The 27,451-nt window shown below is 35.7% G+C and overlaps 1 protein-coding gene across 1 annotated transcript in view; it reads left to right on the top strand.

Annotated features, from left to right (window-relative positions):
- LRRC2 (leucine rich repeat containing 2) overlaps positions 1 to 24,736 on the top strand; it is a 62,226-nt gene extending 37,490 nt beyond the window's left edge. Inside the window, exons 5-8 of the mRNA XM_062513642.1 lie at positions 18,914 to 19,059; positions 21,156 to 21,311; positions 23,104 to 23,240; positions 24,687 to 24,736. Of these exons, the coding sequence (XP_062369626.1) occupies positions 18,914 to 19,059; positions 21,156 to 21,311; positions 23,104 to 23,240; positions 24,687 to 24,736 (489 nt within the window). The remainder of the gene's footprint in view (positions 1 to 18,913; positions 19,060 to 21,155; positions 21,312 to 23,103; positions 23,241 to 24,686) is intronic.
- Positions 24,737 to 27,451: the final 2,715 nt, after the last annotated feature.

The raw sequence follows: 27,451 nt of genomic DNA, 5'->3' as shown, positions 1-27,451 counted from the left end.
GTGCAAATAACTTTATATAACAGTAAAAACTGCAAGCAACATCATGTTAGTATGGTACAAAAGGTCAAGAAGAAAAATATTGGCATTATCTATTGTTTTTCTCTGGAGGCTGAAACTCAATTTATATTTGTAGTGATCTGGGAGGTAGGCTACACAAACTCTTATGATTTAGAATATAAACTCAGTTTCTCAGAATCAACATTTCAAGGGCAGCTCTGGAAGCTGAGCATGCAATTAAAGGAACACTTTTTTGAATGATGTGAAATGCTGCAAAGTGTTTGGCCTTTGGCATGCTATGGTTCATGTTATTCAGAACTATTGTATCAGTATAGTGATGCATAATAGGTGCTTGCTAACATAATAGGTGTCCAATATTGAGTCTCAGACAAATAGTTATAGAGATTAGCAGGTAGCTATTTAATGAATTAAAATATTGAATTAGTCTTAACAGGCTAAAAAGGGAAAACAGAGAGACAGTGCTGGGCTAGCTTTGGATAATAGCCAAATGCCTACCTGCCTGATTATTGCATCCCCCTCTTCAGCATGACATTGGGAGAAAACAATTTGAGAAATCTCATGGTACAAGATAAAAGACAGGGAGATTGTTTCTCATTTATTTTTGTAGGCAAAATATACTCCACTTTGGAAAGATTAATTTAATATTTGTCAATATATATTTCAGTAGTAAGAAACAAAGATACAAAACCAAAGTATTTCCTCCCCTCTCTCCCAAAGTCAGCTTTATTTCATATTCCATCCCTGAGTAGTGCAGAGTGGCAAGGGAAGTTACAGCCAGTACACAGTGGTTTATAGCTGCTTCTCCTTCATCCTCACACTTTTGTTCTCCCCTTGTGTGGGGTCTCCATGGTCTGAGCTTTTTCAGGTATATCCATCCACAGCAGCATGCATCTTCCATCTGCTGTAGTGTGGAGATCTACTCCCACCATGCCAGCACCTTTGCCTCCTACCACTTTGACTTGATATTCCTTCTGTTCTTTCTCACTCTTTTCATTTCCCCCTTTCTCTCGTGGATTTTTTTACTCTTTCTCTAAATCAGTTTTTAGAGGGGCACCACATACTTCGCTGAGGGGCTTTGCTGTGACCTGTGCTCGGTCCATTGGAGCCATCAGGAATTGTTGGTATACATCTGGGGCAGCCTCTGGTGTCTTCCTTCAGAGGGTCTTCCCCTGAGCTCCTCACACTGCCAGCACCTTTTCATGGACAAACAATATATAAAGTATTTACATAATACAAGTATTTATATAATACAAGTATTTATGACCACAAGTTAGTTATATAATTTATTGTCTAATACAATTGTTGCTAACATACATTAATCCAGTGAAATACACATAAGGGCTGGTCGCATCTCTCAGTACTAGGAATTGGAGATTATAAACAAGCAAATATGTGCAAGCTCTGTTTTGGTAGGAAAATGGCTTTTCTTTATAACATTAGGAAGAAAGAGAAAACTTGGCAACTAATATAAAAAATAACATAGAGTATTGATAAAAATATTTCCTGTTTATCCTCTGTTAGGAAGTTAAATTTTTATTTGACTTTCAAATCCTTAAAAGTTTCTTCTGGGAAGATTTAAGGAGTGTGTGAGAATGGCATCAGTATTCTGTATAAAACTTAATAAAAAGTAATAAAGACCAACTGCAGTCTAGTAGAAATTATTAAAGTGTAATTATTTAAGTCTAATTTTTGCCTTTATTTTTTTTTTTTTTTTACATAGAGTAATGGCCAGAGAGACACCCCATCTTAAACCATAACTTTATTCTTGTTTAAATGTGCCTCATGGAGTAACTGTATCAGCCTATTAGGAACATGAATGTCCAAATGCCTGGACTATTTTTAGTATTTATATTTGGGTGTGCTTTGGAACTGTACCTTGAGGGATGTGCCTTGTGCCACAGCATCAGGAGGAAAGCACATTTCTCACTTGTCTGTGTATTTCTAGCAGAAAGCTCTTCCTCTGTTTGAAAAGGCTACTCTGTAAGACATCTCACTAAATCTTAAAATGAGGTAATCTGATGCTATATGAAAAAAAATTGAGGTTGAGTGCTCTTATCTTTTGCTTTTTCAAGGCTTAGGACTTCATACCACTTTATATTATGTCCAAGGAAGTACAAACTGTTTCAATGTCTAGTTTTCAATTTTTAAAAATTTATTCTGTTGTTGGATGTCCAACATTTTTAGATATTAAAAAGTTACCTTTAAGATCAATATTTGATTAGTATCAATTTAAAGTAAAATTTGGTAGAGAAATTAATAATGTCTTCCTCTGGACATGAATTAAAATATTAATTGAAATAAAATATAAATATACATATATGAAAAGTCAACTTACTTGATGTTATGTTTATGTAGTCAGGTTGTACCAGATACTTCTAGACCTCAGCAGCCAAGTTTAGCAGAGGAAGGTACACCATGAGGCTTGGGGCACAATCCTGCCTGATACAACACACGTACCATTCTTAGGAGGAGAGGATTTTGTTCTTCTATTTAAGATGCTTGAAGAGGCTTGCCCTTTACCTAATTGTCCCTCTCCTACCATAGTGTGATTATACTGGATACTACATATTAGTAGTTACTGGGAGAAGGAGATGGATGGATTTATTTCCAAATTTCTTGTATATTTTTTGCGTGAATTTAAGAAGTAGTATGAAACTGGTATTTGTATTTTAACTGTTGGATAGAGCTTCATTCACTATCATCATCATACAGGTTATGCAATAAATTTCTTCTTCCAGGAAAAAATCCTGTATTATAAATAGTATATTTTCTGATAAAAGTTTGTAGAAAAACAGCTCTTACCTTATTTCCAGGTGTGTTTTCTTCAGAAAGTATTACCTTCTACAGATATTTACTGAATCACACAATTAGAGTTTTCTGAGCATGGTATTTCAAAGAGACAGCTTTGTTGTGGATTTCTCTTTTTTTCTGCCAATAATGTTGCTGCAGCCAACAGTATCTATGTGACCTAAAGGAACTTCAATGAGATGAGAGGGAACATGAAGAAGTTCTAATTTCCTCCATCCATACCATCTGGTACTCACATGCTGTCAATCACAGGACAGGCAAGTCATTCCACAGTACCAGGAACAAGACAGATATGCTTGCAGTAGATGTTCTCATACAGAAAACAAATTAAAAAGTTGATTTTTCAAAGTTATTTTGCCTTGAACAGTGTTCAATACTACATTTTAGCAGTCCCAGTAAGTGATCAGAATTTTTTCTGTATCATCTGGGTAGCACAAAGTAAAGGAATTGGAGACTGTTAAAGCATATGAATAATTTGTTAAGCAGAGCGAGTAGCTTTGAATGCCTAAATTTTCATGTCAATCCTATAAAAACTGAGTTTTGATATTCAGAGAAGTTAAAAGCTTATGCTTCATGACTGCTTTAACACACTGTGATTTCAAAAGATCAAATTAAATCTTGTTTTGTATTTCCCATGCACAGTTTCAGATACGTCCTTAAATAAGCAAGCACAGACATGAAGACCTTTCAAAATCATAGAACTGTAGAATAGTTTAGGTTGGAAAGGATCTGTAAAGATCATCTAGTGCAACTTGCCTGCCATGGGCAGGAACATCTTTAGCTAGAGCATGATTCTCAAGGCCCCATCCAATCTGACTTAAAATGTTTCCAGGAATAGGATACCTACCACCTCTCTGGGGAACCTGCACCAGTGTTTCACCAACTTCATTATTAAAAATGCCTTCCTTGTATTGCCTGATTCTAAACCCTTTTAGTTGAAGAACATTATCCCTTGTCCTATCATAACACTGAAAACTGTGCCCATCTTTATTGGAAGCCCACTTTAAGAACTGAAAGATCACAGTGAAGTCTAACCTGAAACCTTTTCTTTCCTAGGCTAAGCAAACCCAGCTCTCTCAGCCTGCCCTCAGAGTGCAGGCTTTCCATTACTCTGATAATTTCTTTGGTTCTCTGGACTCACTCCAACAGTTCCATGTCCTTCCTGTGCTGGATCCCAGAGCTGGATGCAGGGTTCCAGCTGGGGTCTCACCAGAGCAGAGCAGAGCAGAGGGACAGAATCCCCTCCCTCCCCTGCTGCCCACACTTTGGATGCAGCCCAGGACACGTTTGGCTTTCTGGGCTGGGAGTGCCCATGGCTGGGTCATGTCCAGCCTCTCACCCACCAGCACCCCCAAGTCCTTCTCACAGGGCTGCTCTGATCTGTTCATCCCCAGCCTGTGCTGGCACCAGGGGTTGTCCTGACCCAGGTGCAGCACCTTGCAACTCAATCTTATTAAATCTCATGATGCTTACATGGACCTAGCTCCCGAGCTAGTCCAGGTCCTTCTGGATGACATTGCATCCCTCTGGATGACATCACATTACATCACATCACATCACATCACATCACATCACATCACATCACATCACATCACATCACATCAGTCAAATCACATCACACAAGTCACTCAAACAGATTAACTGCACCACTCAGCTGGGTGTCATCTGCAAATTTGTTAACGGTCTGTTTGATCCCACTGCTTAAATAATTGATGAAGAAATTGAATAGTACTGTTCCAACACAGACCCCTGAGTCACACCACTTTTCACCAACTTCCATCCAGATATTGAGACATTGGCCAATATGCCAGGAATGACACAACTGAGCCAATTCCTCATTCACTGACCGCTCCAGCCACTAAATCCCTGTCTCTCCACCTCAGAAAAAAAGTATGTTTTGGGGAACCATGTCAAAGGCTTTATAGAAATTCATACAGATGACATGTGTAACTCTTTTCTTATCTGTTAATGGAGTCATTCCACTGTAGAAGGCCACTAGGCTGAGCAGGCAAAACATTTCCTTGGTGAAACATTTCCTTGGTGAAACATTTCCTTGGTGGCTGTCCTGAATAACCTCCCAGTCTTCTGTGTGCCTTAGCATACTGTATTGGGTTTGCATAGCCAGGTTTTGGTAGTGTGAATGCTACAGGGGTGGCTTCCATCAGAAGCTGCTAGAAACTTTCTCCAAGTCTGGGAGAGTCAGTGCCAAAGCTGGGCTGGGCAGAAATGGTGGCAATGCTTCTGTTATATTTAAGAATGAAACAGAAGTTATTAAGCAGATGTAATTGTAACCAGAGAAGAGTGGGGTGAGAACAGTGAGAAGAACAACTCTGCAGACACCACGGTCAGTGGAGAAGGAAGAGGAGGAGACGCTCCAGGTGCCAGAGCTGGACTGCTGCCTGGTGCAGACCATGGTGAGGCAGCTGTGCCCCAGCAGCCCATGGAGTTCCACAGGGATGCAGAGATCCACTTATAACTTCACCTTGGCCTTCCTCAACCCATCCCTGTACAGATTGTATTCCTATAGTCTTCTCAGATTACCTATCCGTGCTTCTGCTGTGCATTTTCTTCTTTCCCTTTAGTTTGACCAGTTCCCTGCTTAGCGATTCCAGTCCCTTGTCATCCTTGCCTGATAATTTATGCCTAAGAATAGAAAGATCTTGTGCACTGTGGAAGGCATCCTTAAATATCTTCCAGTTCTGTTTTTCACCCTTGTCCTTGACAGAAGTTTCCCAAGGGATTGCTATTGACTAAGCCCTTGAAGAGCTGGAAGTTTGCTTTCCTAAAGCTCCAGGTCCTGACTTTACTCTTTGACTGACTCATATTCCTTAAGACTGTGAATTCCATCAGTGTACGATAACTGCAGCCCAGGCTGCTTCTAATATATGTCACCAATTATCTTACATGCATTAATGACCTACAGGTCCAGGAATGCATCCCCTCTGGAAAGGCATTCTAAGGTCACAGGAGTTATAACTGGTGCTATTTCTCTGCTTTGCTTACCTGAAAAAGATAATTACAGATAGTTGTTGCTTAAATAGTTTAATAATGCTAACAGGTGTGACCCTAAAAAAAACCCTGACTTGATTAGGGATTTATTAGCCACTAATATTAGTCACCTATGGTTTTCAAACACAATAGTATCCAGAACAGACATAAATATCCTTTTATGTATTAGTATGATTCCAATTGATATTTTAAAACTGAGGTTCAACAACTGGAAAATTTTCTGTCTTTTGTCCTCTTTTTGTTTGTTTGTCCAGTCCTCTTCATCAAAGCCACACATTTAGTAGGAAGAACAGAGGCACAAGTTCTACGTGTGTGTGTGTGTGTGTGTGTGTGTGTGTGTGTGTGTGTGTGTGTGTGTGTGTGTGTGTTTGTGTGTGGAGGCTTCAAAGAAGTCCCCATTGGGCATTTTCATGTTAATTGTTGTCTTTGTGATCAGTAACTGACACATTTCAAAGACATTACCTGGTAGGTGGGAGACCAGACATCTCCATAGAAATGTAAAATATTTGGTTGCTTTACCAGCACATTATTCTTCAAATCTGTATGCTTCCAAACCTGTCTCATTTCATTGCTTTTTTTTAATGTGTGTGACAATTATAAATAAAAAATGCAATCAAATATGTAAGGCATTAACTTCCCAGGGGTTTCACTATCCAATAAGGCACTGGAAGAACTCAGCTGTAGGTCCTTCCTGTCTTACTAAATGTGACTATAAAGAATCTGTTAAATCTTTACTTCTGTAAGATTTTTCGTAGGTTGCAAAAGAGCCATGTATCATATTTGTTAAAAATGGAATTTTATTTGTGGGGTTTTTTTTCAGGACCACAAAGCAGAGAGTAGTGCTGTAATAAAGGGATTAAATTGGTACTGGGAAGCCAACCTCTGGTAAACTTTTCATTTTAAATAACTAGGAAGAGTCCAATTGACTGTTATTGGGCCAACATTTCTGTACATACGTTTTTCAGTCTCAGAAGTGGAGAGTGGTTTTCTGTGGTTTTTCAGAGTTGTTTTCAATATCTTGGCCTGCTTGCATCTCCATTAGACAGGATTTAATCTTATCCTTCTTTGTTCAGGGTTTTTATTCTCTTTGAGTTTGTTTAAAGCTCATGGCAAGTTGCTTTCCAATACAGCTGGTCAAAGTGTCAATCCATGCAAAACAACAGCTGTGTCATGGAACTGGTATAAGATGCAATATCCAACACTAGCATGGGGGGTGTGAAACTAAAAAAAGCAGGTGCAAAGGTGTTAGGTGTCAGAAGAGATTCTCAGAGGCCTTACTGCCACAGGAGTTCTCATAAATGTTTTAATAGTTGATGGGCTAAAGAAGGGCATGGATCTATGTTAGGAAATAGGATTATGCAGTTAGGCATGGGAAAATGATCAGTTGATCCCACTCTTGACACTGTGCTTCTAAAGCCTTCTAATTAATATAGCATCATTTTAAAACCACATCACTATCAGAATAAGTCAGCAGCTAATAATAACAGTCCACTTCACTGGAGATCTGACCCATGCTTACCTCCATGCTGTGGTGCCAGTGACCTTTCCTTTACCTTTCACACTGGTTCAGTAAAAGTAGTATCACCTTTTACAGTCTAAAATGTTTTTGTAATAGGGAATGGCAGACAAGTAGTTTCTCAGCATAAGGGAAAATTTAGCAATGACCAAAGGGCCATAATGTGAACATTAAAACATGGCTATATTATTACAAAAAGCATGAATGTAACTGTAAAATAATTCAGTAGTAGAGAAGAGTATTTGGTACTGTTCCAGTTCTGCTTTCTCTTTGAAAGCAAAATAGGCTTTCAAAATTCTACTAATATATCCTCCATTCATCTGTGAGATAATCTGAGGCAGATTTTTTATAGCTACTGAATAGAAGCAGAGAGCAGAACAAATACATAGCACATCACACTTGCATGTTTTGTCTTGCAGAGAAATGTCTCTGGTGCCAACATATGTGAATTGATGAGAAACAAAATAGGGTTATATTTGAAGGCAGAGAAAAGCATGTTATTTATTTTTGCATAAAGTGGAGATAATGAGAGGCATTATTTATTCCTTAAGAATAAAAAAATTGGAGAGTATAATTGAAATTGATGTGTTTGATTACTGAATATATCTCTATCAGATGTTAACTAATAACACATAGTTACATAATCGATCAACTCTTCACAGCTGTAAGAACACTTGGTAAGGCTGACTGTAATTTTTGTTCATCATCATTGATGAGTGGGAAAGATATAAAGACATAGACAGCGCCTGATCAGTAGAAAGTAGACACAATCCCAGGATTTTTTAATCTCATACAGAACTCAGGTAAAACCTCTGCCTTACTAGTCCTGGACAAAAGAATGTAGAATTACACCCAGTGTGAAGTGGAAGAGATGTCAAATTTGTGAGGGAATTCAAAGAAGGATAAGTCCCAGCAGTTCCTGCTTTACTTATTGAAGAGATGCCAGCTCACAAGCCTGGACTTCTGTCATTCTAAACTGCAGTACAAAGCAGGGTAAATTCAAGTTAAGAACTTAATGGCTGGAAAGCTCAGAATAAATACAAAATATGGAGACATTTCTTCACTTGCTGTTTAGACTGTCCATCTAATTCACTTTTTGATTTGTAACAGAGCCATTTACTACTGACGTAGTTTCAAAGGAGATGTTACAGAGATCATGGAAAGGTTAAAACACAGCTTTGTAAGAATAAGATTTCCAGACTTCTCTTACCTTTTCAAAATCAACCTTTTTTTCCCCCTGTCTATTTTTAATTGACAAGTGTTTTATTAGATTCCCCATTGCCTGCATAACTGTACCCACATAAAACTGTTACTTTCTGGACTAATGCAAGGTGATACTGGTAATCTTGGTTTGCCAAATTCTGTGACACAAAATTCGAGATCCCATGTGCCAGTTTACATGTGCAGGGTGAATGTTGGGTATATGTGACCCTTTGTGTAGAGTTTGTGTAAAGAATGTGTATGACTATGCAACAGAACTTCCCCTCACTGTGTCTGGTTACGCGATACATGATTATATGACATGATTATATTACTTTACACATGATTGGGGCATTTATGCACCACAGAACTGTTGCTGAGGGCTAGCTGTTGCTGACTTCTAGCCTCAGTCTTGTCATATGCTGGCTGCCATGTAGTATTGAGGCTGTTATTTCATCTTGAAATACAGAGTTGGTCAGTTGAAAGTTGTGTCTGAAGGGTTTGACAGTGGTAGCAGGGGGGCTACAAAATTCTGGATCACATGTGGACATCGCCATTTCATTTCATTTTCCTGCTCTTTTCTGCCATTATGCTTTCCCTTTTAATACACTCCTTTCAGTGAAGACACATGGCTTAAAGAGAGGCCAGGCTACTTCAAACTGTCTTTAATATAGCTGAAATATTTTTTATTCTCATATATAAAATAGTCTTTGAAATAGTGGTTAGAGTCAACAAAAACGTTATTGAGATTAGAGGGCCTAATGTAATGCTTCAGAACTGTAGAACGTTGGACTGCATTTTTCAAAAAAAGGGAAGAAATGGGAAGTTTCTAAATATATAGGTATTTTTAAATCTCAATTAATTTCATTGCTGTAATTAAGGTATTGATATACTTGTTATATTACACACCTGGAGTAGTCCTCAGCATCTCAAGACTAGAAATCAGGAAACCTATGTGTTATACTTTCTCTGCTGTACTTTTTCACCTTGGTAAGTGACTTCCTGCCACTGTGTTTCTGTTCACCTTGTCCCATTTCCTTGTAGTGACTATTAATGGTATTGAAACAACACAATAGAGAACACTTACCATGTGTTTTTTAGAGGATTGCATCATAGATTTGTTTGCAGTTCTTTTGTGCTCTGGTAATGATGATAACAGTACAGTAATAAACCCTAAATTGCCGATCTGCTTTACAGAAATTTAAACTTTTAGGTGTTTTGACATTTGAAATCTCAATAAGCAGTATTATTCTACAAGAACACTGGTGAGGTGTTTGTGCTGTATTCTGAGGTTGAAAAAAATTGAACTGTGCTTCTTTGGACTGTGGCACAGAAATACAGGTTTTTGTTATTTGTGTAAATGTCAGTTTCCTCAGAATTCTGCAAAGTTATTAAAAAACAAATTGTCATTGCAAATTCTAGAATCTAATTGTGTAGACGTTTCATTTTATCCAGAGTGCAATGCTTTTTGGTTATGTTGCACTTGTGAGGAACACTGTGATGGAGAAATATGCCATGAATTATGAATTTCTCACTCAATTGTTCTAACCTTTACAGTTTTTTCTAATCTTTATCTAGGTCTTTCAGAAGTATAGTAAACAAAAAAATTAAAAGAAAATAACAAAGTATTTCCATTCTGTTATTATCTATTGTTCATCTCTGGTATAATTTACCTAGAGGAAAATTAGGAATTATGGTGTTTTGTGTGTAGTGTTGTTTTGCTTAGTGGGAAGTAATTTGGGATTAATTACTGTATATCACATTACACGTATATCCAACTATTTATTTGCTTTTTTGACCACTAATGCATAGCGAGCACAAGACTTTCATGAAGTTACATTTTTCATTTTTGCATCTTTTCCCAGGTTTCAGTCAGTTTAAGAAATGTTCTTACACTAGCTTGTACTTCTCAGTATTAGGTTTTACTTGCAGTTGTGAAAATCTTGACAGCTTCAGATGCATGCTGTTAACAATAAATGCTACTACTATGTATTTGCTCAGCAGTCACTTTCTTTAGTTATATTCATGTTTTTAAATGCTCAAAGCATTATATAGGTATTTGTAAAATGTCACGGTCACAGAAAATATCTGATATTGCACATGATATACACAAATACATCAAAGTTTTTTGTTTTGTTATCAAAAAATTACTGGGGCTATATATGCCTCTGGCAGCAATATGTAGCTAAACAAAGATAAGTAGCTTGGATGCAATCTGAAGGGAAGTGAGTAGTAAAACATCTATTTATAAGCTACTTATATTGATATAGGGCATAGAAATAAAAGTGTAAAATGTATCTGAACTTATACTGTTCCAGTACCATGAAACCTGATTCTACACAATTTATCTTCTTAACAGCTATGCTGGGACAGGCCAGATGACTGATTTCATTAGCCATTTTTTCCTTGTTTAAGAGACACAAGACAATATTTAGCAATCAAAGGAACTTATGAATAAGCCTTCAACTGTGTTTGTGCCTATATCTTCCTGAGGTACTCTGCCAGTACTCTTCCACTCTGCCAGTGGAAGAGGTCTTGATACAATTTAGACCTAGCAGCTTCCCAGATATACAAGAGTCTCTTGGCTACAGTGAAGACCTGGCCAGATATATTCTGTGCAGGCAGGTGGTTGTTTTTTCTGTTTTTTTTTTTTTAAATGACCATTTCAGCAAATGCTTCATTAGTGTATAATGGAAAAAAACAAATCAGCCAATCAAATAACCAATGAAAAAAAATCGAAGGAAAAGATAATTTCCAGACTCTCCTGTAAAAATCAGATGACATTTGTAGGCTTGCTATGTTATCATCCCTACCAAATATTACATGGCTGAGTGGAATTATGAGATGGCTGCTCTCCAGAAACTGTGTCCCATCTCTGTAAATTTTACATTAGAGAAATTCGACCTCTAAAATGCATCTTGAAAGTCCAGCTTCATGGCAAGTTTACTGAAGTATATGTAGGAATAAGTGTTCATTTTATATTTATCAGACATCTAATAAGACCCACATAATACAGTGGATGTCCTAAGGTTACTTGGTCACAGACAGGATGGAGTAGTGCAAAATAGCAATGAAGCACTAAGAACTGTAAAAATTCACAGCCTCATGCTCTTAATTGCACCAAGTTCTTAGAAAATAGTGAAATATCTGTATCTATCACTGTACGCACAACATATATGCCATTCTTTAGCTGTGGCCAAGTCAGCAAATGACCTCTTGCATATCTGATTATTTTACTAATATTTTCGGTTTTTTATTTTCAATTTGTTTTTGTTTATTTGTGTCAAAGCAAGACATAAAAATTCCTAGAAATACTGTTATAAAATATGGAGAACAGAATCCTTTGGGAAGAAATACAGACAAAACTTTTCCTGTTAGCTTTGTCACTGCCTGAAAGAAAGTATATAAAACCCATGTGTGTCTAGCAGCACTGTAAGAAAGGAATGAACAGGAAGGAGAGAAAATTTGCAAAACAGTGACTTGTTGTGTTAAATTGTTGATAGTGTCCTCAGTTGTAGGTTTGTCTATGATCAGTGTCATACATGTGTAGTCTCTGGAGTTAAAAGAAAAACAATTTTTATAATGGATATTTTACAACAATATGCTGGACTACATATGGTCCAATTCCAGACCTGATATGACACAGCGTGCAAACTAATTTTATCTCCATTGTGAATTTCACAATGGAGAAATCTGGGGATATTCTTCATGAAACTCCTGCTTCAAGAAAAGACAAATCCACATCCAAGTTGCAGGGTTCTCCTGCTGGTAGACAATTACTCAGCTGCTGGAGTTCTCAGCACCACATATGGCAAGAATCGTGCGCATGGCTGATTTTGGGCTGACATTTCATGGAAGTCTTTTTTCCAAACTTATCAGGCTATCTCTGCTTGAACTGGTGTAGAATGTGAATTGTTGTTCCCAGACCCAGCTAAACTAATTTTTATTAAACTATTATTTCACCCAGCTCAGGAGAAATAATTTCATCATCAATCACCAAAATGTGGTGATTGCAACAATTCTTACTTTTATTTCTTTGATTTTCTCACTAATTTTTCCTAATTAATAATTTTCCATCTATGTTTCTTCTCTTCTGATGATATTATCTCTTCAGACATCCTTGATAATCTTTTCCTTTGAAGCGAATGGTCAGTATTTTATCAATGCAAAACAAAATAGCCAATGTATTGTAATTCTTTATTTGAGCTGCCATCTTTGTTTATAATATATTTTTTAAGTTGCTACATAATAAAATTTTTGTATCTTTTGGATATTTTTCCCACACCCCATTTTGGAAAACAATGATTTATTCTGGGCTTCAGAATGAGCCCAAATGAACATACTCAGTTTTTTGAACCATAAGGGTAACATCACAGGGTGCATTGTGTTGTCATGGCAAACCAGAATCATTGTACATGCTTAAATCATAATTAAGATGGCACCATCTGAATAGTATTTCTTCAGTTGCTGTGCACTTTTAAGCAGAAATGAAAAAATGTTTTTGGCTTTGTCTCTATTCTGTTGTGAGAGTAAGCAATATTGATAATCTCTTGGTGAAGGAACAGAATATATCTTTGAAGAGTCTTTTGATAGGTTCAAAGACACTTTTGTCTCCAAACATGCTGGATAGGTCTGTTAATGTCTATATGCTACTGACATTGCTCTTCTTTTTCTAATGGTGTTAATTGAAACACATGAAGAGTACACACCCAAAGTGAGCTACTGGACCTATTTAAGTTGATGAAAAATCTTTAACTGACTTTTAGTAGAGCCTAGTTTTCCCTTCTAATGCATGCCCTTAATTTACAAGTTTTGGAAATCTGAGTATGAGATAAGTTAATGATGGCAAAGCTCAATAATATATGCAGACTATGTGTAGCTGCAGCATCAAAGCTATGAAAATTTAATGTAAGCAATCAACATAAATTTATTTTTTGAGACAGAAGACTTGTTTTTGCTTTAGCCCAGGAAATTATTAATTGATTACCTTATTTCATACATGTGACTCTTCTGTTGGCTTGGAGCAACTCCTATACTTAGACTTAAAAACACAATCCACATTCTTAGGGATTTTAAATTATGCAAACAGTCCTGCCCTTACAGCTATGTGATTCTTCAATCACCTTTGAATGATCAGTACCTGATACTTTTGTGAACATTGCATGTGTTGCATATATCATGCATATTTTGTGAATATTGAGTAAAACTGATTTCCTCTTTTCTTTTTTTGTAGAGTAAAAAAAAAAGATTTGTGTATACAAAAAACCTACATTAATAATAAGCAACATCCCTTTCCATGAACTTCTAATGCTGAGATTATTATAGCTGTATTTACTCTATTAGACACTAAACTTGAGTTATTTGGATGATGAAATGATGCACAGTGAAAGAGGACGATGTTAAACTTCTAAGTAAATGGTTTGGCATAAGGATTATGGTGTCTGTGGGTAGATTAACTCTACAAAGGTTTAGGAGTTTAGCATTGAAAAATCAGAATGACACCATCACATTGAATGCTATCTTTCACTTACATTTCTTGGGTATAGCTTACCAAGATGTCACAGTCCAATCAGTGAGCAATGCTTCTGCTCTAATTAAGGTGCAAACAACACCATATGCTGAAGGCAACAACACAGATTTTATTCAACAATCAATGTGAGGCAGAAAGGAAGAAATAGAAAAGGCAGAAGGGAGAGAGAGATATAAAATAGAAGCTATTTGCCACAAGTGAATCCAGTAGCGTCCCATTGAACCTTAATCACCCTGGGCTTCTTGGTGGTGGCATTCCTAAGGTCATTCAAAATTCTTCACTATTTATGCATTTTACAAAACAAAGGAATTAATGTTCATTGGCTACACTGTTCTGTTATTCTATTGGTCATGTGATTACCTCACTTCTAATGATATTAAGTCCACATCCTTAGTTTTTCTCTTCTTTTGAGTTGATGTGTTTCTTGGGTTGGTAGGCAGTACGTCGGTGCTCGTGATGTTCCCCTGCAGGAATTACCTTTTACATAGATGGAGATGATTTCAGCACAGTTGTAGAGTTGGCTTTTCTTGAGACCCATAAATTCTGCATTCTTTGTGGTCATTATCAGTGATAGATTCTTCTCTCCAAGCTTTGTTAACCTCCCTCATGAGATAACACTCAGACAATGGCACCACCTTTATCTTATCTTAAGCTCTTGATGTGGTGACTTAATATCCTATCCAAATTCTAGGTATCCATAGAGGTCTTTTCAGAGGGGTGATTGTGGATGCTATCCATACCATAGGTTAGGGTGAGCTTTGTTTGACTAGTGATAAGCATCTGAGCAGTGGCTTCTTTGTGCAGTTTACCACAGTGTGAATTTTTTTCTGGATACATTGTCGAGGATGTACTGTCCAGATCTCACCTCCACCAGGACTGGAGTTAGTGCCATCCTGTCACTCCATAACATGCTTGTATCTCTCATCTCATGGCAAAGTTCTTCTCCTTAACCCTGGACTGAACAGCATTTGAAACAGACAACTGTGCTATTTAAGGCATTGCACAAGATACAACCAAATGAAGTACTCTTTGATTTCATGCATTTTGGGGGTCATGGGGTTTTATTACAAAACACAAGTAATTAGCTCTCTGTTTCTGAGAAATTGGATTGACCGTTGAATGCCTTTGCCTTATCAAATCTGAGAGTCCAATTCAGTAGTCTGATGGTGAACTGGGCTATAAATATACAACTGTATCTTCATAAAATGTATCTTCTGCCTCTAAAGATTCTTGTCCTAAGTTTTTGTAATTTATGTTCTTATCCATGAATGTCAGTGTGATTACAGAAGAGGTTACACTTACAGCTCAATGAAAGAAAAGACAGACGCTTGGTTTGAAGTCATAACATCCAAGCAGAGAACTATACAGTTTGCTCCTAGGATGTTTCTTTTTCATATATATCCTACTGTTCAGCAGGTTAATAATGACCGTCAATCTGTGGAAAACAGTATATGTGATAGTCCATACTACTGAAGTGGTACAAGTTTTCTCTGACTTAATTTCTGAAATTTCTGGGCAAAAGTGCATTTCTAATGCATAGATAGACATTCCTAGGTTAATCCTTTGCATGTCTTATCATGTACTGACTTTGATAGGTTTTAGTTTCTTTTATTTACATTTCACTGAATAATATGGTATTTTAACACAAAGTTACACCTTTAAACGTGTTGATGCTAAGCAATAGGCAATTAATGGTAAATAGGCATGCAACCTTATGACCAAATCCCTTTCACAGCAAAAAAGCAGAAGGAAAATAAAATCACACTCATTAATAGAACAGTAGTTCAGTCCAAGACATGTTGTGCTTTTATTTCAACTGAAGGTTTAACTGACAGAGAGAAAAAAAGCAGTGGGCCTCTGCAATGTTATCTGAATTACTTCTATGAACAAAATTATGAAGATAAGTTAAATGGTGCAGTTTGTCAGAGAAAAATGACAAGAATTATTAAACATAAGTACCACAATAAGTCTGTCCAGGTAGCTAGACCATTAAATACAGCTATTTTTTAAATGGAACTTGCATAAAGCCCATATAGTGATTGATTCAAAGTTATGTCATAAAGAAAAATAGTAAAAATCAACATCAAGCAAAAATGAATGATAACTTAAAAATTATATGGGAGCCATGCTTGTTTGAAAATGAAATGTGAAAGGCGCAAAAATTCATCTGTCCATTAAGAAGAAATAAAATATAGAGTGTTTTCTTTAGAAAATATAATACACAGCTGCCATAATTTCTAATGCATCATCTATCACAGTCATTTTTTGGCAACATATCATAAAGATATTAGATTAAAAACTCCATTAGGTTTCAACTTATTCTAGAAAATGGACAGCTTTGTTAAGTATTACCCTAAAAGTACACATACTGAGGGCTTCCAGCATATGCAATATGACCATGGCTCCAAATGTTCTATGGCATGCTGAACCAAAATTTGTATTGATAGAGTAGATAGACTTATGTTTTGTTTGCACATTTTTATGGGAAGACAAACTCCTGAAAATGTTTATTTTAATCTAACCAAGTATTAAAGTATCAAACCAATCTATACACCATACTATTTGAAAAATGGAAGAAACAGCTATATTTCTTAAAAAGCTAATACTGCTATATTAGATTGCATGTAATATTTAATTCAATAAAGCACGATCTGGGAAGACTAGAAGACTAGTTGAATAAATATAAATTTACCATCTAATCTTAGTGTTACCTAGTTGTTTCAGTGTGACAGGTGACTGTATGTATAATAAAAGTGTTTACGAACTTGAGTGAACAGTAAAGAAAGTATATTTTAACATATATCTGCTATTCTGTATTTAGAGGTCAGATCTTTTCTTTGGGGATGGTTTGAGAATATTTTGGGTGGCATTTAAGCCTGTGGGATATAATTTCAATTAGTGCAAAATTTTTGGGAGGAGAATTTGTTGAAATACATGTATCAGCAGTTTTATCAAATTATTCTGAATTTAGAGAAACTTTAAATATTTGCTTGGGATTTGAAATTGTGATGATAATTTGAAATCACAAAGTTACTGCAGTATAAAGATAGTGCCAGTATTTTCCATACTGTCTTGTTGCCACAATCTAGAAGAGTAGATGTGCTTTTGTTGTTTGAAGAGATTCTCTGTTTTTCTGGAATAAAGATATACAGTAAAATGTATACATTTATCTGGAAAATGTACAGAATATGACTGAATGTTCACTGCTTTTATTCAGTCTCCAAAATGACAAAATGGTTGGAAAGTAAAAAGTGTCGCAATAAAATGTGTTTGCCTGCTCTGAATCTGTAGTGGGACATATTCATGGTGATGACTCACCAGGACTGTTTTAAGACAGTGTGGGGGTAGGTTTTGAAATTATACTTTGACTTCAGGAACTCTGAACCTCTATTATGTTTTTAAAGATAAACTTCATTGTGTAGTAATTTGTAATACGATAGCTTCAGTAAATCTCCCTAAAAATATTTCTCAATGTGAGATTTTGATGCTTATGAAATAATAACTACAAAAAAAGTAGCAGAAAGCAAATAAATCCCCGAAAACCCTAAACCAAATAAGAAACCTACATTCCACCCAAAAAAATATCCAATGAGCAAACAGAAAAAAACAAATAAAAAACCTAAAAGCCCCACAAAAAAACAGCATCAAAAAGTCTCTAAAGAAACCAGCTCTGTCACACCACCATGCTGTGAATGTGAGGATTTTAAATAGCAAGGGTTAAATTAAGATGAAAGTCTGGCAGTATTGCAATAAAAAGGAGCTTGGATAGATAACATAAAAAAACTCCAGGTCTTAATTCTTCATAATTAAAAAATAATTGTCGAGTATTCAGAATGTATTTTATTACTTTCTTATTTTGTCATATTCTGTCCTTTGCATGTGTTCTGCTCACCTTGGAAGTGGAAAATGTGTTTAGTTAAGAGTTTTTTTTCTATATTCTAAGGTACCTTCAGGCACAGGCCAAGGGAATTTTTTGTTACTTTTCTTCTGTGTCATGATCTGTAGAACTTGGTAGTGATGATGACTGATGATTAGAATCTCAGAAATAAAATTTTGATTCTTAAATACTTTTTTGTTAACATTTATACTCCTTTGACATTCACTTTAGCTAGCTGCATGGTTGTATGAACACTGGTAAAATGCATAATTGATTCACTACACAGAGAGCTGTATTCAATACCTTATTTTCTTTAACAGGTATGTTTTACATTTGTACTGTAGCATTACTTAAAAATAGAATTCCTTTGAAAATTATACCAATAAAAATATCAAGTGTACTTCGTTATAGATTTACTTTGCAGTATGGAAGATGTGTTTTTAAAGATCTTTGAAAAATACTGGACCAAATGATCTGTTGGTTTAAATTGATAGTTTCATATTCTTATCGTGTGCTAGTATTACACTCTCAGTGCACAGTAGAGTTATAATGAAGAGAATCTTTGTAATTTTGATAGGGTTTATCAAATCTCTTGATTTGGAGAATGGTAACCTGGCATCTATTAGTTATAAAAATAATCTTTTGCTACCTCAGAATCAATTAATTTTCTGATTCCAAACTTGTCATCTAAACCTGTAGGATTTTAAAGAATAAAAATTTCATTCAACCCCCTGATGCTGTTAGAAAGGTGATGAACAATTTGGGAAGTAGATATTCCTGAATTACTTTTTTTATAAAATGATGACTAAAAGACAATGCTGGCAAAATGGTTGAGCATAAAAATAATGAATTCTTATCTTTCTAAGTGCTTTTAGAGGAATAAAAATGGTTGATGAATGACATGTCTTCTTGCATTTGCAAAAAGTAACTAAAATAAAGCACCACTTCTTTCTAGCTAAGCAACCTGAAGCGACTCACATTTATGGATGTGTCAGCAAACAAGTTCCATTCTATTCCAATTTGTGTACTCCGGATGTCTAATTTGCAGTGGTTGGATATTAGCAGCAACAGCCTGAAAGATCTCCCAGAAGACATAGACAGGTAGTTTGTGTTTTAATTCAATGACAGGCATAGGAACTCTTAAATGAATTTAGAAAGTAACAAGCTTCCAAGGGATACTGATGATGGAGAGTCATATTTGGAAACGTGTAAGTTATTTTTGCGAATTTTGCAAATATTTCTGTTAGTATTGGTAGGCTGGGTCTGAGAACTAATTTTACTAGCTCATTGATGGCAGTCAGTTAGCATATATTTTCTGCTGCTTTCATAATAATTTATCAATATATTTAGACATATTTTTTTGGGAAGTACACCAGATAAACTCTGCCCCAGTTCCAGCAAAGGGGACCCACCATATGGAATTGGAAGCATTAACTCTCTGGAGGGTGGACGGGAGGAGGAAAAGGTAAACTAAAGCATACTTAAGTTACTCAAAGAGAGTGAAAAACTTTGTTAATAAAGAAGAAAAATATTGATAAGACTCAAAAACCCCATTGAAAATTTTCCCTTTCTACTCTGAAGTAAATGTGGGTATGCGCACATACACTCACTTTCGCAGTTTAAATAACCACTTTGAACTAGTTTTTTAAAAAATCATGCTGATCCTTTTAATGGGACTTGCTACCCTGAGAAAGCACTTTTCTTATCCCTCAGCTTATCTATTCACTGTAGAGTGCTGCAGTGACTTGGTTTACAAAACTTTACCCAGCCTTCAGTGAAAAATCCCTAACATATTAACAAAATTTTATTTTAAAAATATTCAGGATTATTTATTTATCTGGGAACAGAAACCTCTGAGGGAGAAGAAACCTCACAGAAAACTCATTCACTCCTAATTTTTGCAAGGCTTTTTTTCCTGGGCAAAAGGACTTTTCTGGGACATCGTATAATCACAGATTATTCTGACAGCAGCATTGGTCTTAACTTGTTTTAGTAATTCACAACAAGCAACATAAACTTGCCATTTTTTCTGGGGATCTGACCAGAGATTTAACTAACTTCAGAAAGTTTCTAAGAAGGTATTCTTTTACGGAAGGATACCATCTTAACTTAAAGAACGTTTTTACCTGTAACCTATATTCCTTTATCATCAAATTATTCCCTTTTTACATTTAATCTCCATTTTGTACTGAGTTGCCAGATTTGATGCTACAGTATCATAATCAGACTCCAAAAAATAAGGTTTTCTGTTTCACTTTGGGCTCATGTGCATATGGAGGACTAAAAAATGTGACAATATCACTGCATCAGTAAACTTATACTCTCATTCAGACTCATTATTTCAATGCCTGTGGTGGCAAGGAACCTCAGTGAATTAATGTTGTCTGTAACACCATTACATAGTCTGTGCTTAATAAAGATGAGTTGATAGTAAACTGGAGCCTTACTTACTATTTTTACCTGAATTCAAGCAAACCACATGGGCCTGATTAGCATAGCCTGCCAAGAGTGTTTTAGGAATGGACCCTTCCAGTCAAATAAGACAAATCTGTTTCATCAATTTGCTATGCTTTTGTCTTCTACCTAATACAAGGAATAAAGGCAAAGCCACAAATTTCTATTGCATTAGGAAAAGCCGGGGAAAAAGAAGTTCCTTCACAAAACACTGTCATTAAATTGATTTCACTGGGACAACTTGCAAGAACCTTTTGACGAGGAGCTGGTCTTTCTCTTGCTCCCCACAGTATTAATTACTAGTGAAAAACAATAGATAGAGATGTACTGCCTATCACAGACAAACCTAATTCCTAGAAACCAGCATGTGGGCAAAGGTGTGAGCTGGTGGCCTCTATTTTACATTAGTTGCAGGATGCACATGGTGAGGCTTTATATCATGTTCTGTCAACATTTTCTGTTATGAAAGCACAGTAAATTTTGTAACCTTTTATCTTGAGTGTGATTATGATTACTTGTCAGAGGTATACTATTAGTACTATAATGCTGAAATAGCAATGGATATTTCCATTAAAGTTGATGAAATTTTGTGGAAGTAGGGTTTGACTGACTTTTTAAGAAGACAAAGATGTTCCATGCAATTGTTCCTATTATACACAAGATTAAGTCAGTATAACCATCTTGGATAGATGTTTGTTTGAAATAAATATTTTGCATCATCTCTATCTTTGACATCTTTACAGGTTAGATGAACTGCAGACACTTCTCCTACAGAAAAACAAGCTAACTTATCTTCCTCGAGCTCTTGTCAATATGCCAAAGCTCAGTTTGCTAGTTGTCAGTGGTGATGACCTGGTTGAGATACCCACAGCCATCTGTGAGTCAACCACTGGTTTAAAGTAAGTAAAAGTGAGAGAGGAAGCAAAATATTCTTAAGGTAAGATACACCCAGGAGAAATGCTTTCACCAGCATCAGTTCCTACATATTCTGACTCAATTTATATCAGACAGGTAAGGGAGGCAATAAAAGGATTGGAGATTACAGAGGATCTGCAGTTTCACGATTTTAATAATGATTTTCACCATTACCAGCTACCCACATTGTGCATCTCTATGTCTAAACTGCTATTTCTGAGCAGACTGAGTCACAGTAACTCCAACTCTGGAGTTGCAGAACCGTGCTTCAGAGTGGGACGAATAGCCTGGAAGCGAACTGCTGATAATCTCAGTGCTGACAAAAGCATCTTGCTGAAAGAGGGAGACATGGCTAGTAAAATGTTAAGTAAGGTCACACGCATTTAGTAGTTCTTTGCTGTGAAATACCACCTTACTTCTGCATGCAGGATAAGACTAAAAGGCCTTTTAGTCTGCAATTACAGAGATACTGCATCTCTGCAGGCAATGTTCATGTTTTTGATTATGAATGATTTCAGACTCTATACTGGGTCTGGCTCAGAGTGGAGTTAGGTGTGGATGGAATTACTTTTCCTCTCTTAGAGCTATTCCTTATATTGGTAGCTAGAATGGTGTTGATAACACATTTAGCAATTGCTCAACAGTGGTGGCACAGCACCAAGGCTGTCTCTCCAACCCTCCCTAAAGAAGCACTGTAGGCTGAGGGTGAGCCAGAGGCTGGGAGGGAACACAGCCGTAACAGTGGACCCCAACTGTCTAAAGGGACATTTCACACCATACAGTGTCACACTCACATATAAAGCTAAAACAAAGGAGATGGGTGGTAGATCATGTGTTATTGAAATTTTTGCCTTCTGAAGAATCCCATTACGTATACTGAGTCTCTGCTTCCCAGGAAGTGGCTGGACATTACCTGTTAAGATGTAGAGAGCAATTTTTTTGCTTTGGTTTGCTTTTCTTCTATGCATTGGTTTTACTTTTCTCATTAAGCTTATCTACTATTTTTTTCATCTGCATTTCTCCCTTGTCTAGTTGCAGAGAGAGGCAGAAAGAAGTGCTGGGTGGGCACCTGGGCCAAACAAGTTAGCTGATCACAAACTCACAGCAATTCATCAGATTTTTAGAAAGCCATATGATTTGTTGGAACATTTGTTCTTCTGAAAGTAACAATTTTTTTTTTCCCTTGTTGGAGTGAAAATCAGATTTTCAGAATGCTATACACTTATTTATGCATATTATATAAAATGTTTATGCAACCACCTGGTTTTTCACCTGTGAAGTATCACTTTATAAATTTGCAATTCCAAAGTAAGTAATGCCCTGTCGTATTTTGTAGAAGACAAGTAATGTAATAACAAAAAAATTGAGGCATATATTGTCAGCTTAATGATTCTGGCAGAATTCCAGATTGCTAGGCAATATTGTTAGGATGGATTTCATATTGCTCTTTAACAAATGGGGAAATTACAGTGTAGTTGGTCAGAAGTTCCATAATAAAGAACTACACCCGTTATTGCAAAGAAAGATTTATGTAGGTAGATAGAAAAAAATATAAACCTGATCATTTTTATATGGAAAGTGGATTATACAGAAAGTTCCATTTGAAATCTGTATTTCTAATAGTAGATGTATCCTAACTATGCCATAATGTAGAATTGAGCTGATGTCCTTCACATTTCTGATTCTGGCTCTGGTAGCAATTTCTAAAATGCCATTCCTGATGGCCAGTGACATTCAGGTGCATGTACATATATTTGTGTGTTTATCTCTCTCTAGATTTATAAGTCTTAAAGACAGTCCTGTTGAAACAATTGTATGTGAAGACACTGAAGAAATTATAGAAAATGAACGTGAACGTGAGCAAGTTGAGAAAGAGTTTATGAAAGCATACATTGAAGACCTAAGGGAAAGGGGTATGTGTAAATGTGCAGTGAACTCCCTGCTATCTTGGATATAAATGAAGATACACATTGAGAACATTCATTTTTAAGAAGACAGGCAACATACCCTTAAACTCTAGTTGTCTTTCATGGTATTAAGTAAGACTAACAGTGAAATGCCAAATCTACTTTGTTGAAAGTTTGGACCTTAATTAAGACCCTTGGAATTGAACAAATGTATACAAAATTAATTGTGTTTGTATGTGCCCAAACCTTAACTGATTGACAGTGTACACAAAGAATATTCTAATTTTCTAGATTTACTTAATTCTCTTGGGGTTAGTATTAGTGATTTAGAATTCCTGAAGAAGAGCTTCTTCTCAAAAAGAAGCAGTCTATATATGAAAGCCTCACTGTATTAGAATGTAGAATGTAGAATATTCTTTGACAATATTATCTGCTTCAAGGTACTATTTAACCACTGCACAATTATAGCAAATACTTGCTTTTATCTTTATAACATAGCCCCTGAAATTTTACATTTTGCTTCATTTTGCTATTCTGTTTTATATTTACCATCATTGAGAAATCCTCGCTCTCTTGAGTGTGCTTTAATAAGATTTTTTAGGATAAAGGGGAAAGCTTCCTGTGAGACAAAATATCCCATAGGCTCATTTTAACTCCTTTAGTAGTTTGTGTGTAGATGGTTATTGTGGAATGAATCTTACAGATTATTCACTCCTTGCTTTGATTTTAAGTGGTTTATACAGTGGTCCTACAAAACCTGTTAAATATACATAAAGGCCACAGGGTGTGGCTTCATGATACTTTTCATGTTCTCATGAGGGACTTCTGTTCATTAACACATATAAACTGTGCATGATTATTCATTCTGTCTATTTCTAAATTAAGGTCTGCTATAAAACTGCTGAATTCTGGTAATGGTAACAACAGTGGTTAAAATGGAGAGAAGAAAGCAATGGAGGAAAAACTAAGGTTATAACTTGGCTTTAGAGACAGCCATAAAATATGTAGTGATGGAATTGTATCTACAGTCTCAGGAAAACTGGAAGTCTATCAGGCTGCCTGGAACCTGCATTTGGCCCTACTGACAATAGGCCAGCTTTATGGTCTTCTGGGGCAAAGCAGCTCAGATACACAGTTTTCTTCCTTCCTAGGCAGAACTTACCTCCCTGCTTTTTATTAAGAGTTTGGATCATTAATCACTTTTGTATTTCCTGCTTCTGAACTTTTGTGCTATAGGTAATGCCAATACCTGCTTTCGAAAAAGAGAGTGTAGAAGTAGTATCTTCTGTAAGATATGAACCAGAAGAATTTCTGGAAGATATCACAGAGATCATTTGTAGACTACCTTTGAAACAAAACCAAACCAAGCTGTTTCTAGCTAAGGGCTCAATTTAGTTGTGCTGGATTACATAGCTAAAGTCTGAGATTTATTTATTTTTTCTCTTTTTACAGAGTCTACTCCTTCCTACACTACAAAAGTAATGCTCAGTCTCCAGCTCTGAAGATTAAAAATCTCTGTATCTCTACTGAACATCTGAATAACTCTCTTTTTATCCACCTGAATAGTAAACACATGAAAATACAGATGGCCATAATGGCATGAAAATCATATTGAATTATTTGTTTCTGTAGTCTTTTCAAGTAGCTACACATAAAACAAGGAGCAGTAGAACCTTCATAAGATGCTGTTTCACATTTTTAGTTGATATGTTTATTTCCAAGTTCACAAAACAACCACTAATTTGCATGCAGACTTGCTGAAAGTAAATATTCACTGTAATTAAGGATATACAGGCATAGCTGGAGAATTAAGACGTTGCACGTTGTAGTTGAAACAGTGGAACACAGAATGTGCTCTTAGGAAAAGATTTGATAAAGATTTGATTTTACAAAAGGGGATCGACTGATTTAGAAAATGAATGTGATTTGTTGTTTTCTTAAGACCAAACACACGTTTAGGTATTTACAATATTCAAATGAGAAGACATTCATAGTTTGCATTTACATTCTGCTCTGCAAGAAAATTTCTTTGGAATTTTCATTTTAGGTTAAGTTTCAACAACTTTACATATAGAAACAGTAGCAGTTGTTTTTTTTTTTTAAGCATATTTGAAGCTTTTATGTGTTTGCAAGTTCAAGTACCAATGTGATTGAAATTTCTGTGCTAAGCAGTCTTATAGTATTATAGCATGCTAAGTAAGATTTTAAGGCACTAAGTGATGTCAGCTAATACTATCAGCAAAATTATGACACAGGTCTTATATTAATGGTTTTAGATCACAGGATATTGTGGACATTTGTTGGAATTTTCCAAGTTGTGTAAGAATGAGTTTACTGGTAAAACATTTTGCTTGTTATTTAATAATCTGTTTATATACAATTATTTAAGTGTATACAGAGTAGAGTTTCAGAAAACGAGTTTTACATGTACTCTTTGTTTAATAAAGCAATCTTTTTAATTTAAAATGACTTGAGACTTTGAAAATTGAAACTCAAGTTAGAATCAAACTATAAAATTTAAACGGTCCTAAACTTTTGAGTGCAGTTAGGCGAGACAATATTTACATCTTTGTTCTTTGTTATGGATGAGCTATTTTCAGTTTTGTGCAGTACAATTTCACTTAAGTAGCCATATTTAAAAAGAAAGCAATGACGGATATGTTCCTCAGGCTTCTGTATAGAAAAATAACTTTAGTTGTTTCCTTTTCTTTTCAACATTCTAGCATTCAGTCTTTTAAAATAAAAAGAATTAAATATTAAGTGGGTTATTTATTCCACTTACAGTCTTCTGCAGTTATATTACTATTGAAGTGAAACTCACTCAAATTCGTCTCTAGCTGTTAATGCAGATTTTAAGGAGGTTCTGAGCTAAGGGGAAGTTTAAAAAAATAAGAAAAATTGACATTTTTCTGAAGCAGAACAGTAGAAGACCCTTTTTTTATTACTATGAAGAAATTGAAATAGGAAGAAATAGTGTCAAAGTGGGTTTAGAGAAATTAGGCTATTAGGCTAAATTATCCTACCAAACTTCTTTTTATTGAAATGATAAATTTACTTGATTAAGTATTGAAATTGATGTAATAAACTTCTGTATGGCATCTGTTCTGATATTGCTTGAAATTCTATTTCTAGAATTCTGCCATAGTCAAATATGATCCAATGAAAATTATAAGAACGGAAATCACAAAGGCTGTGTTTACAGAATGGAGTTGTTCCTACAAAAAACTAGAGATGCAAATGAAGTTAACAAAATGAAAGCACCAGTGCAAATTCTACTATCAGCAGCACTGGATGTATTAACAGAAAGTACATGAATAGAGAAGTCGCATTAGTCCTTAGTTGCTCCTAATCTTACTCAAAAATTTTTTTGGTGTTCACAGATAAAGAGTGCTACAAATAATGTGGGGACAGAAACAAAAAAATAGCATAAATAAAACCCATTTAAGGTTTTTTTTAGGCTCATTAAACAGCATTGTTCACAAGTCCATTTACTTGTCAATATCTATAAATGCAAGTGCATTGCCTAGAAGCAGGATTTTTTAATGCAGCAGGGGAAACAGCAGGCAGAAGACTAAAGCTTCAATTGATATATCTGAATTAGAAACAAAATGTCTGTTTTTCTGTAAAAGTAACCATGGGATGACTTGTAAAACACAAATTCTCAACTAACAGAAATCATTAAGTTAAGGCTTCCCTAAAAGAAGTATGTAACAAGTCATGGAAAATGCAAGGTCAGTAGTATACAGTGGGTCCAAACAGTGTTGTCTAACTTGACTTCAGCCATCTGTCAATCCAATTTTTACAGAAACACAGACTGATTTCAATTGGAAGGGACATTCAAAGATCATCTATCCCAACCCATCTCTCATAGACACAGACATCTTTCATTGTGTCAGGTTTTTCAAACCTCAGTCCAAGCTGACCATGAGTATTTCCCATGATGGGACACCCAGAACATCCAATGACTCGCCAATCTAGTCATAAAGAATTTCTTCCTTAGATCCAATCTAAAACTAAATATTCGCTATTTCAGTTTCTTACTGATAGTTACCATTTGTCCTGTCACTAAAAATCCTGTTGAAAGTGTCTTTCTGCAATATTCTCATAAGCCTATTTATACTGAATAGCTGCAATAAAACTTTTCTCCAGGCTGAACAACCTCAACTCTCTCAGCCTTTCCCCAAAGGAGATGTGTTTCAACTCTTTTCTCAAAGAAG

Source organism: Cinclus cinclus, chromosome Z, assembly GCF_963662255.1.
Source record: "Cinclus cinclus chromosome Z, bCinCin1.1, whole genome shotgun sequence".
Lineage (NCBI taxonomy): Eukaryota > Metazoa > Chordata > Aves > Passeriformes > Cinclidae > Cinclus > Cinclus cinclus.
This window is presented reverse-complemented; position numbering and strand designations above follow the sequence as displayed.